This window comes from Anarhichas minor, unplaced genomic scaffold (assembly GCF_050575085.1).
Source record: "Anarhichas minor isolate MPS153535 unplaced genomic scaffold, ASM5057508v1 ptg000045l, whole genome shotgun sequence".
NCBI lineage: Eukaryota > Metazoa > Chordata > Actinopteri > Perciformes > Anarhichadidae > Anarhichas > Anarhichas minor.
In genome coordinates this window covers 8006539-8018522 of record NW_027466491.1, presented here as the reverse complement: position 1 = coordinate 8018522, position 11984 = coordinate 8006539, and the positions used below count along the sequence as shown (strand labels likewise).

At 44.3% G+C, this 11984-nt stretch overlaps 1 protein-coding gene across 1 annotated transcript in view; it reads right to left on the bottom strand.

Annotated features, from left to right (window-relative positions):
* Positions 1–1226: 1226 nt before the first annotated feature.
* Positions 1227–11984, bottom strand: part of pawr (PRKC, apoptosis, WT1, regulator) — a 43948-nt gene continuing 33190 nt past the window's right edge. The window contains exons 3-6 of the mRNA XM_076111808.1: positions 9613–9647; positions 6238–6358; positions 4540–4644; positions 1227–1336 (exon numbers count right to left, since the gene is read on the bottom strand). Coding sequence (XP_075967923.1) covers positions 1250–1336; positions 4540–4644; positions 6238–6358; positions 9613–9647 — 348 coding nt within the window. The 3' untranslated portion in view covers positions 1227–1249. The remainder of the gene's footprint in view (positions 1337–4539; positions 4645–6237; positions 6359–9612; positions 9648–11984) is intronic.

Sequence of the window (11984 nt, the reverse complement as noted above, 5' to 3'; positions counted from 1 at the left end):
TCATGGAAAGAAAGAGAGAGAGAGAGAGATGGGCGTGTGATGTCTGTCTGTGGATGATATTCACCCCCGAAACGTGCGAGTGTACGTGGCAGCAGAGTTACCTATCGACCGACTACGACCTACAGAGGACGCTGCCGCAGTGCAGGAGCTCCTCAGTGGAGAGAAATGATCAAAATACAGAAAGTAGAAACGCCACTACCAGCCAAGCCTGTTCCCTCGAGTCAACAAAAGAGATGCATTTCAAATAGTATGTTCCTTCAATTCATTTGGTTGTATGCACTGTAGCTCACTCCACACAGCTTAGATGCCATAAACAGAGCAGCTAAACATCTATCGAGTATTGCAAAAACATCAACTTGTAAACGAATTACAGAGAGCTTTAAATTCCATATATACACACATATATATATATATATATATATATATATATATATATATGTATATGTATAAATACTAGGAAAGGATTTCACCCTAATGACAAGTATAATACTTAGATGTTAACATTGAAATGCGCAAAGCATATAATTCACATAAAGTCTCATTTAAATTTGAAGTATTCAAACTACAGGTGTGTAGATGCCCCACTGGGATTGGATTAAAACAGGAAGTGATCAGAGGGATGAGAGGCGATAACTAGTTTTCCTTTTAGAAGAATACCTCACGTGTTTTGAAGGCACTACGCCCACTTTGGCTGATGGTACCGTCGCAGTATTCATGTTGCATTTGGTCCAAGAGGTCGTCGATAGAAGCTTCGAGTTCTCCGATTGATTCACTGCACTCGGACACAATTCAAACATCGCAACACTGGAGATCGTTTTAAATTGACCTGGGTGACTGCTGTGTGCACGGAGGCTTTAAACCTCTAAACAAGTTTTAAAATACTTTGTGTGCGATTGTTTGTGCAGCACGTATATTCATTTTACTTTATTACTTTATCAGACCATATCAAAAAATCCCGACCCCCCAAAAAATCTAAATGGCCTATATACAATAGATTTACATTAAATATGTACGATGACAGACAGTCCCCGAGAGACTGTCGGTCCCTAGACCGCTCAGCTTTCACAACACATGGAATAAATCCTCCTCGTGGGAATGTATTAAAGGCCGTGAGGCTCTGAACGACTAGTTTACAGTTTCACCTCTAACACAGGAAGAGACAGAACCAAACGCATTGAAGGCCGTGATGGTGGACGTGAGCCGGGGCGGGATGTCGAGGAGGAACATCGGGGGAGGAGGCTGCGCCGTTCTACCTCGTCAGCTGACCCACCACTTTCAGCAGAGTCTTGTTCTCCTGTTTGAGTTGCTCATTCTCATCCTCAATGTCGTCCAGGTCCTGGGGCAAAAACAGACAGCTCCGGGGTTAGAACCTTCTGGACACATTAACCCACATGAATACTCACAACCCTGCTGCTATACCTTTGAGTACCCAGTCAAGCTGGAGTCTTAGTCTGAGAGTTAAAGGAAGCACCCCCCCCCCCCCCCCCCCCTCCAGCCAGGCTGCCTTGAGAGCAACAAATTAGACATTAACAGCTCCAATTAGTCTCAAATGAGAAAGGCCCTCAGTTGCCACAGCGCCGTCTCATCAAAGTGACACTCCTCGTTTTCGCTTCTTTCGTGATCGCATGGCTGCAGAGAATGAGCTCAACTGCACTGAGAGGTTATTGGAAGAGAGTCAAACTAAGGAAGTCACGAGTTCCTACAGAGCACCTCGTCTCCGCTGCAGAAGAAGAGCGATAGAAAGACCAACCGCCCGTGTTTAAAGGTGCTAAACACAGACTTAGGAGCAGATCTATTGCCTTGACACGGCTCTCAAAACAGAGACGGTTTAGCTGCCGGTTAGCGGCTAACGGCGCTAACAGCATGAACCGCTGTATGAATGCATTCATTTCCGGTAAGAAAGAGGTGGTTCGTAGCGATGAAGCTACAGAGAATTAACAGCTGAAGTTGCTGCTCCCGTCGGCTTCATGGATTTCTCTCTTCAAAGCGTAAATCAAGAGGGAGATAAAAGTTCAGCAGCCGAGCTTAATCTTTTCTTTCTCTCCCAAATAAACTTCCACGGTCACTGAGGGTTCAATCTTCCTCTGCGCAGTGACGGCAGACTGGTTCAGCCGTTATCTCCTGCTTTCCCATCAGGCCTTGCGGGAGCCCTCTCTCGGGGACATTTCTGATGGCTATCACCAAGTTGACCGTCCTTACATGAAGGGCCTTCTCTTATGACCAGCTTCCTGTCCATGTGATGCTATCGGCCTGAAGCCTTCTGCAATATTGCACTCTGAGGGGGGAATTCACAAAGAATGGACGGCCGACGCTGATGGCACCATGAACTGCCACCTCCTTTGCCATTTTTTTATTTTTTTGCATCTCATTGCAGTTATCCCCGCGGCAAAGTATGAATGTTGCCTTTGCGCCAAGAACACAGTAGGCAGAATGGCAGGGAGAAAAGTACAAATATAATGTTCAGACAGCGAGTTACAGGTCCTGACCGACGAGGTGCAGAGACATTCCTCACAACTTCGGGCAAGGAATTTATACTGTGTAAGAAGATGGCATGATTTAAAGAAAAAATAACATTCAATGCTGCCATGTTCACGAGAAAGGCGCAGTTCAGTTACCACCAATTCTCAGAAGACACGTCATTTTTGCAAATATTAGCGCTGATGACCTGTGAAATGGGACAGTTTTTGCAATGAGGCTCATTTGCATACAGAAGGGCCAATTTTGCACCAAATGTTTGCATATTACCTTATTTAAATAGCCCTGGAGCACCGCGACGCAGCACAGTTAAGTGTAGCGACCTCACAAAACACACAATCCTTTGAAGAATTTGCCCCTCAGTGTTTGCAGATGGGTTGTGTAATGTGTGTCAAGAGAATAACTAAGCAACATTCGTTGGGCTAGTGGCTGAACATGTACACATCGCTGACTGGTGTCGCGCTTGAGCTAGTGTTTGGATTTGATTGGCTCCGCAAGGGCAGAGCTGAGATCTCTTTTTCTCTGAACATTTGAGACATGAAGGTCTTTGAGATCTATGCCCTCCCGCTACGTTTCCCCTCAGAGATGCATTTTACCACCTGCCTCTTTGACCCATAAACACGGCAGAAAGCTGCCAGTGGAGGAAGAATTCAGCTTACACGGGTATCGCGCGACCTTTCAACCTCGACTGCAGCGTGACCTGGAGCAGTGAGGCCAAACCAGACTTAAAAACACACATGACCCCTCCCTGCTAGTGGGTTCACGTCAGTGAGGAACGCTCACTGTGATCGATGCAAGAACTCCCTGACATCAATCAGAACGTGAGGCTGCATTTTCGGAAGTGATTCTCCTGAAGGAGGACTTGGAGTTCTCTTCTTCAGAGAGACTTTTAAGAAGAGCCACGACTAATAAAAAAAACCTGTTTTCATGCTATAATAGATTGAGACTGTCCTCCCGAGAACAATGGCGGCATCAGTCGTTTCAGCTAGTGCCTCAACATGTGTTCACATAACAATGGATTCTAGCGACCAAATTATATATGACAGGAGCAGAGCAGGAAGTCAGGTGACATTGTTAGGCGGGAGGTGGAGGATGAGTCAAGAGAACATTGGACTTTAACTCGGGAGACCACGGGAGTAAACTGGATTTTCAGTTCATCGAATCTAAAATTCAACCCGAGCTGTAGTCATAGCAATAAGTCCTCAAGCCCAAAACCTGCAGAAAGTGCAAGCGTATACTATTACCAAGACGTCGTAGGACGAACCCGATAAAAGTTCAGACACAAACGACGGCTGGCAGGCAGCTGTGAAAGCCATTTGTTTGATTGCAATCTATTTCCTACACCAGAGGCAGAGTGACGAATCCGCACTGATTGGTTGAAGATGACAAGGTTGTAATTTGGTGATCATTTAGTTTGGCTTGTGGCTCGACTTTACTGAATGCGAAGTGTTAGAATTCACTTTGACAGATTTAATTGGAGGGTTTTTGAACTCTTACCAGTTGCCCGGGAGTAAATCAAAATAAAGTAGAAAGAAAGCGGGTGTTAAAAGTTGAAGACGGTGGTGCTTCCAGCTGCTCCTTCACAACGTCTCACTTATTGATCTCTTTCTTTTATCCTTCATTCAACAAAGAGAGCTGTCCACACTGTGAAAACCCCCTCAGACTTACACTGACAAAAAGTCACAAAATAAAAATACACTTTGCTTGAGTCGCACAATCATTTCTGAAATTCTTATCCACCAGGCAGCAAACTCGTTTTGGTGGATAAATCAATAACACATGCAACACCAGTTTTGAGGCTCAAACGTCATCAAACCACGGGTGAGTTTTTGAAATGCAGATTACGAATACAATGCCTCCGAATAAAACATTTGCAGTCATCTTGTAACAAGAGCATACATCCAAAAATAGGTCAAATCCTAATGGACTGCAAGGAAATCATTGTAGAAAAACACACAGCTATGATGATTTACAACCCACACAGAAGCCACCCGCGCATGGAAACACAAAGGAGCGCTCAAAATATCAGACATCAGAGTAGAAAATCACGTAGGCTGGACTCACTCTGTTCAGCAAGTCAATCTCCTCCCTCAGCTTCCCGATGAGGTCGTCTTTGTCCTCGTCGGATTTCAGCAACCGGTCGTTCTCCTGACGCTCTCTGGCCAGCTCCTGAAAAAACACACACACACACACACACACACACACACACACAAACACACACAACATGATTACATGAATTATACATCTTTTCACAGGGCAGGACATTTAGATTCACTTTGATGCAGTAATACATTGCTATGGGACTAAAAACTGTAATTACTTCAGTTATAATTAATGCTAAATGTCAGATCCAACAACATCGCACTGAAGCATTGCTGCCTGAAAAGAAGGACGTTTTGTGGTTGGGACGGGACTGATGAAAGGCATTAGAAGGCCTTGGTTGTGCCAATCCTACAACTGCAAACAGCTGCAGTCAACATTTGAGAATATTCAGGCCTGTGTATTAATCTGCTGCCACGTTAATCTTTCATTAGACTTCTTTATCGAAAGAATATTTGACTTCCAAAAGCATCCGGTTTTCAAAAAACTTTTGTGGCGTGACAGTTTGAATGAAATATATAATTTCCGATTTCAACCTACTCTTCAAAACCAGCAATCTGTCACAATCAACATAACAGATTGTCAGTGAACAATGCGTCAATAGTTGCTTTCTTTATCGTGCTTTTGTGTTTCTTTCAAATGTTTCTTGGTTAACAGCCAGTGTTGTTCCTGTCCGCCTCCTTTATAACTACAGCTAAATAAATGGATATTGTTCCTAAGAGAGTCTTTGTACTCTATAAACAGAGGTTCTAACATCTCACAAGTTGAAACTGAAAGCTGAGTTTAGACACTACTTGGCTTTGTAGAACACGTATTGCTGTGAGATATATATATATATACACGTATATATTTATTAAACTCAAACAAACTGTGCGTCTCTGTACTTGTGAGGCTTGTTGCAGTTGCAGGCTCACAGTCAGAGATGTACCTGCCAGAAATCTCATATGAACAGACCTCCGCCTGTAGAAACGGTGCACAAAAATAAGTGTGTGAAATGGGATTTTGTAAGTGCTTCTAGTCGTTCAACTGAGAGAAACACCTCACGCTGAAGTCACTGAGGTCAAAACTACTTACTTTAAAAACCTTTTTTCCCGAAAAGCTACAAGTGACATTTGATTCCGAGTTGAGTTTCAACAGTGGCAGCGGGGAAGGGTTGAGTGTCTGATAGGAACGGCATGGCGTGGGAGGAAAAGACGTATCTGCACTGTAGAAAGGTCATCGCTTCAACAACACGCAGGAGGATTCCTGCCAGAAGGTTTCCAGCCATAAAGTCAGAACAGAGGCGGCCGCTCAAAAGGACTCCCAAGTGCAAATTCATCTGACCAAAGTGCAGCTGATAGACGCTTTCAGCCGGCCAAAAGAGTAACTCAGGGAGCACTGAAGAAGTTTATAGGATTGAACAACGATAGCATATCAATCTATGAGGTTACATTTCCATGGTGGTTTGGGTCGATTTAGATCTGGTTACACACACAAGAGGGAAAACCGGCTGAAACGGCGATAGATTTGCTCTCACTCGCTGATATTTATTAAAGATTCACGTCCCGTTTCGAGGGTGGGACTAACTTGGCTTGTGTTTCTATTGGTGGAGCATTGATTAGTATTACTAGTGACTGTAACCAAGCAGTAATATGACCAATATATATATATAATAATATGCACCTTCTCCAGCTCCTCCATCCTTTTCTCCAAACTCCCCGGTGCTGCAGCTCCTCCATCTCGGCTGTGACGGTTGTGTCGTTGTCTGCTGTTCCCGCCCACCTCTTCCTCAGATCCTGCAGAGCTGTGACAAACACACACACACACACACACACACACACACACACATTAGTACAATACAGAATACAACTCAAACACTTACGTTTTCTACACATGCAAAAAGAAGGCTGGAAAAACGGTACATTTTGTGCAACTTTCACGATTCAAAGTGTCCAATACTGTAGTCACACCGAGGCTGCTTGAAGGTATGAATCATACCCACATTATTAAACTTCAATGGGATGACACATCCGTCATCAAAAGCACAGGTGGGAATATCTTCTGCGTGTTTGCCCTTTCAATTCGCCGTGCACTATTAACAACCCCGCCGCCTTTTATTCCATTAATGGAGAAAAGGACGTCAAGGTTTTGCAACTTTGGTGCAAAAAGGATTCTGATTAAGAACCAATTTACATATTACAACTTCAAATAGGCTCAAGAATGGCCGTGGAAACACGTGCGTCACTGTTCTTAAGCTGGTGAGAGAGAGAGAACATAAGAAGGGTTCTGCATGCAGCTCGAGCAGAACATTAACCTCATCTCCTCGTCACCTTCTCGCTACTTGGAGACGGATTCTGGGGCAGCTGGGGAAGAACGTTCATGTGCTGTTTATTTTCTCACTGAACTCATTTTCAATAATTATCGACGAGGAAACTCGGAATGAGTTGCTGGCTCTGCACCCCCACACCCCGACTACAACGACTCCCGCTCCCCGGCAGGAACAGATTGTGGCAGGTTTACAAAACCTTCCCCGGGAATCAAATGATTGCGAGTACGACGGTAGACTTCACTGGATTGTCTGAAGGGGCTGTCTGCATATTTCTACAGCTGAAACAGAGGAGAGCTGCTGGCAAGACAAACGACAAATACAACTCTTCTGAACCATCTGCACTCTTTTCAGGATCTGCCAAATATCCTGTTTCCATTATTCGACTCCTTTACGAAGTACTTTTAACTCTGAGAGTCAAAAAGGTTTTTTTGCTGCAACACGAATGCTCTGAAAGTCGTATAGAGGACCTTTAAATAAAAGACAGTTTATGTCCTCTGGAGATTGTGTGACATCTTTGCCCAGTGCTGCCACAAAACACTGAATTGTGGATTTTTAGAAATGCTGCACAGCTCGCCTTTGATCGAGAGGAGAGTCCTTGTTACCCGCCTACGCCAAGATGAAGTGCATTTCATTCATCTCTCTCATTGTAGGCTCTTCAGGGCGACTCTTCCTTTATTGGCACGAGCACGCATGCTATACGCTTGTGCGAATACATTACAAAGCGTGACAACAAACACGTCCCCTCACCATAAGGCCGAAAAAGAGCCGAGCACAAGACGATGACATGCCCTGTGTGTCTACATCCATGCATGTCATCTGGGTTCTATAGACATCTCCCTGGTTGCAACACACACACACACGCACACACACACACACACACACACACACAAGTGGGCTCAGCGGGTGTTGAAGCTAAACCTAAACATCCACGGCCTTGATACTAAATATCACACCGTGGCCCATTAGCACCCTGCAGCTTGAGGTCTGGGAGAGAGGGAGGCTGAGCCAATCACGCGCTCTCGGGAGGCCTCAGCAGGTGGGAAGGAGAGCGCACAGATAGGAGAGCCTTCAAACAGCCACAGGTAGAACCACGGCTCTCACAAAGTCAAGAGCCAAAAACTACACTGGAAACCACAACACGCAAATAGCAAGAAAACGCCGAGACATTCAGAGTGCTTTTGAGCTCGTACTTTAAAAAGGTGCAACATACAAGATTGGGAGCATTTTGATTGCCTCTTAACGGCTCTCAGCAACAACAAAAAGAGGAGATGCTGTGATTAAAAACACACAGAGATAGAGCGACTTCATTGTTCTGCTCAGGTAGACATTACTCCACTAAACCTTTACAAAGAAAATAGTCTTTATTAATGCTCTGAATGTTGTATTTTGCTCCTTTAAAGTAATCAGCAAACCTCATTGACCCATGCTCCAATCTCCCAGGCCCCCTGAACTATGCAAGGTGAGCTACTGTGGTTACATAGTTTCATGTATTCATCTGAGAGGTAGGGGGAGCTTCAGACAAAGAAACTGCGTTACTAAAAGGGCTGAACAATTACTCAAACGTTATCGAAATCACAATAATTACTGCAATTTCCCAACTAATTTTCATAAGCTAATGAGAGAATCAGACACATTTAACCGTCCAGCAGCCAGATAATAGTTACTGCGAGATATTTGAATCTGATCTGATATCATCATATAACATGGAACATTGTGGGTCTGGACTTTTCAACATTACGAAATGAGTATTTGTGGAGAGCAGGACCAAACTGTGCAGCAGATGAACGGCTTGAATCTAAAAAAAAAGACAAAAGATGAAGTGACAGCGCGGGGAGGGTTGACAGAAAGTGAGTAAATTAGAGGGCGACACGTATCTATAAAGTTGCTGCCCAGCCCACCTGGCGGGTTATCCGCTGCAGAGCGGCGGAGCGTCCCAAGTGCAGCCGAGCCAGCCGATGAGAGCAGCGGCCATAATTACACGGCCAGATTGAATGTCAGCTGGTGAACTTGGCTGTTGGGGTTGGCCACGACTTCGCAATTTGGTTTCAAATAAAGCAAAAATAAACACACACAGATGTTCTCAAAGGACTCCACCACTCGTCGTGTTGACTGTGTCTCACAGGCTGCACTTGTGATGATTCATCGGGTCAATAAGTACATTTTTTCTTCAATAGTTTGCAATTCAGAGATACAAAATGGGACTATTATTTTATAAATATTGTAATATAATGGAAGCAGATGAAAGAACAGTTGTTTTTACCACAATTTTGTAAATTGTATGAAAAAAAAATATAGAAATCATCTGCCCAGAAGGAGGTGTCGGTCCAAACATTGTTCGAAAAGAAAAAGTTTGAAAGCCCCTCATCAAATGCAATCTTGCAAAGCAATCTCGACCGAAATGAGCCACACATTTTAGAAACGTTTCAAAGCAAATGATTTGCTTTCAACACGCCCTGCCAGCAGCGGCAGCGAAGTGTCATCAACAGTCATCTTTCTTGAGCCATAAAAGCATGAAAAGAGCAGCATCGAGGGAGAAAAGAACAAGACATCAACAGTGACGCACCAAGAAAAAGGCCGTGGGATCATTTCAGAGGGAATCTGCTCTAGTAATGAATGACACAAACTGCTGTTTCTCATCCCGGCCTCCGTCCCTTCTCTTGACACATTGCCAGCGACGCCAAAGCAGATAAACTCCACTCTCAGTGTCGGGGTAATAAAACGAGTCTCACCTCTTGTGGCGGCCGCTCCCAGATCTGGGGGTTTCCTGAAACAAAAAAAAGGAAAGGATCGCCTTCAGTCCACAAACAATAACTCCAGAAACTCTAGAGAGAAGTGCTTCTTCAGTCTCAATTTCACAAAAGCAGTAGATAGCAGAATGAGCTTTCAGGTATCATTTGTGTTCGGCTGCCTTGGGTGGTGTTGGTTCACCAAACAAAAGACACAAAAAAAAGAAACACAAAACCATCTACGGATAAGAGAAATTCATCAGGAGCAACATTTATAAAAAGCCTTTAGGTTGTGTATGAACGTTTGTGAATCGCAGCTGCTGAGCTGATGTATAGATGAGCTTTGTTCCATTTAATAGTTCAACAGGAGCTCTGTAGCCCCAAGAGGCAGAAAGGCAATCTGCTTTTTGTAACATGGAGGTGCCTGTTTATCTTCTTTTTCCCCATTATTGTATGATCTAAAGGTTGTTTAGATCTATACGGCAGTGATGCTCCAATAAAACCGTCTTCGGTAAAATAGCGTTTTCCTTCCAAAAATGAGGTGTGTGAGAGACGAATGCGCATCGCTTCCTTCCTAAGGTCTTGTGCAGTGAAGGGTCCCAGGTTTGATTGAGGAGCCTTGGCTGCAATCTATCAGTCACAACGTTGCTTTAGCGTGGTGAGGGGGGGGGGAGACGCCGTGGCTGACTCTTAGCATGCACCAGCCTCTCCGTCTCGGTGACATATCATCCATTACCCGCGGATGAAATCCCGACCCCTCATCCCTTCTCGGGCTCAAGCCTGGATAGATTTATTGAGATGGAGGACAGTGAGAGGGCGGCCTGCTGCAGCAGCAGGTCAGACACTAAATAATACATCACCTGCACACAAGAAACACCTGGATTTAAGAGCGCTTTGATGAAATTTATTCTAGGAACTGACATTTTCGAGGATTTGGTGTAATCCAACAGCTGGCTTTTTCAAATCCAGCTGTTGGATTACACCGTTCAAACGTTTCTACAGTGGAAGTCGGACAGATGGTGCTACTCTTCATGTGTACCGAGTTGGTTTGTTAGAAAAAGAAAGAACCGGACTGTGCATACTGGGGTTAAAGATTAATGATTTTGAAATTAACTAGTTTATTAAATGCCCGAAAATAGTGAAAAATGTCCGTCGCAATTTCCCAGCGTTCTTCAAATTGCTCGTTTCGTCCAATTTGAGGAGTTGCAATCAAAGATTTCTGTTGATCCACTTCTGCGTTTCAGCACTACCACATCCTCCTTCCCAGAGTAAATGATTAGAGATGAGGGGGAACCAAATCAAGACTGAAGACGAGACAGAAAAAGAGGACGACAGTATATTCTTTGTTGAGGTGTGATGCGTACAGCAGCTGTAAACCTCTAACAGAGCCGCCAGTCAATACAGATCTCAAAATGCTGTCTATATGTAAATGTGTGTTTGCTCTCGTGCCTCGACAGTCAAGAGTAACTTGAATAAACCAACAGGATGATTTGAATATACAATTGACCTGGAAACCCACTCTGCCGGTCAGGAACACGGTCAGCTTCCTGACCAGGCAGGAAACAATCGTTTGGTTTCACGTTTCCCAAGAAACGTTAATACATCTGTTCTGTAAGATTTCACATTCAAAGTCCGTTTGAACTACTGACGGAGGTTAGTGGAACAGATTGATTATCTTCTGAGGTGAAAAAGGGGTTTAAACACGAGTCAAAAGAACAATGTGAAGGAAGGCCACGGCGGTCCGCAGACGTCGCGAGGCTCTGGCAGAAGGGTGTCATCCCCCGCATCTCAGCATGAGAACGCAGAAACATATGATTGTTTTCAGAAAACATCACAGACTTCATTTGCCACATTACTACCGCAGCGCTTCACCGTGTTTCAGTGTCTGGGATATGAATCTGCGAGACAAGGTCGGCGTAGCTCATGTGCGACTTCATCACTGCACACGACACAAGTCCGCGCAACTTTATTTATCATGCTTGAGCTGCGCTGACAGCTCCCATAAGCCCGACTGCAGAGCTGCTGAGAATACAGAGACAAATATCAACAATGAAACGAGTACTTTATCACTTGAACTCCAGCAGAATGCTTCATTTCTTTGTCATAACGCATCCAAATGTCTTGCACGGACATTTATGGCTCGATGTTGACTCTGATTTAAGTCGACAGCTCATTAAATGCAAAAATCCATAAAGGAATGCCATTAAAAGGTGGTATTTGCCGTTCCATCCAGCTTCCTAACAGCAGCGCTCAGAGCATTTCTCTGTACAAGGCTGATGAAGATCACTATTTTACACGAGGCGTTCAGTGAGAGAGAGAGATGCTCTTCAAATAAGGTCACATGATTGACAAGTACTGGCAAGTACTGTACATGT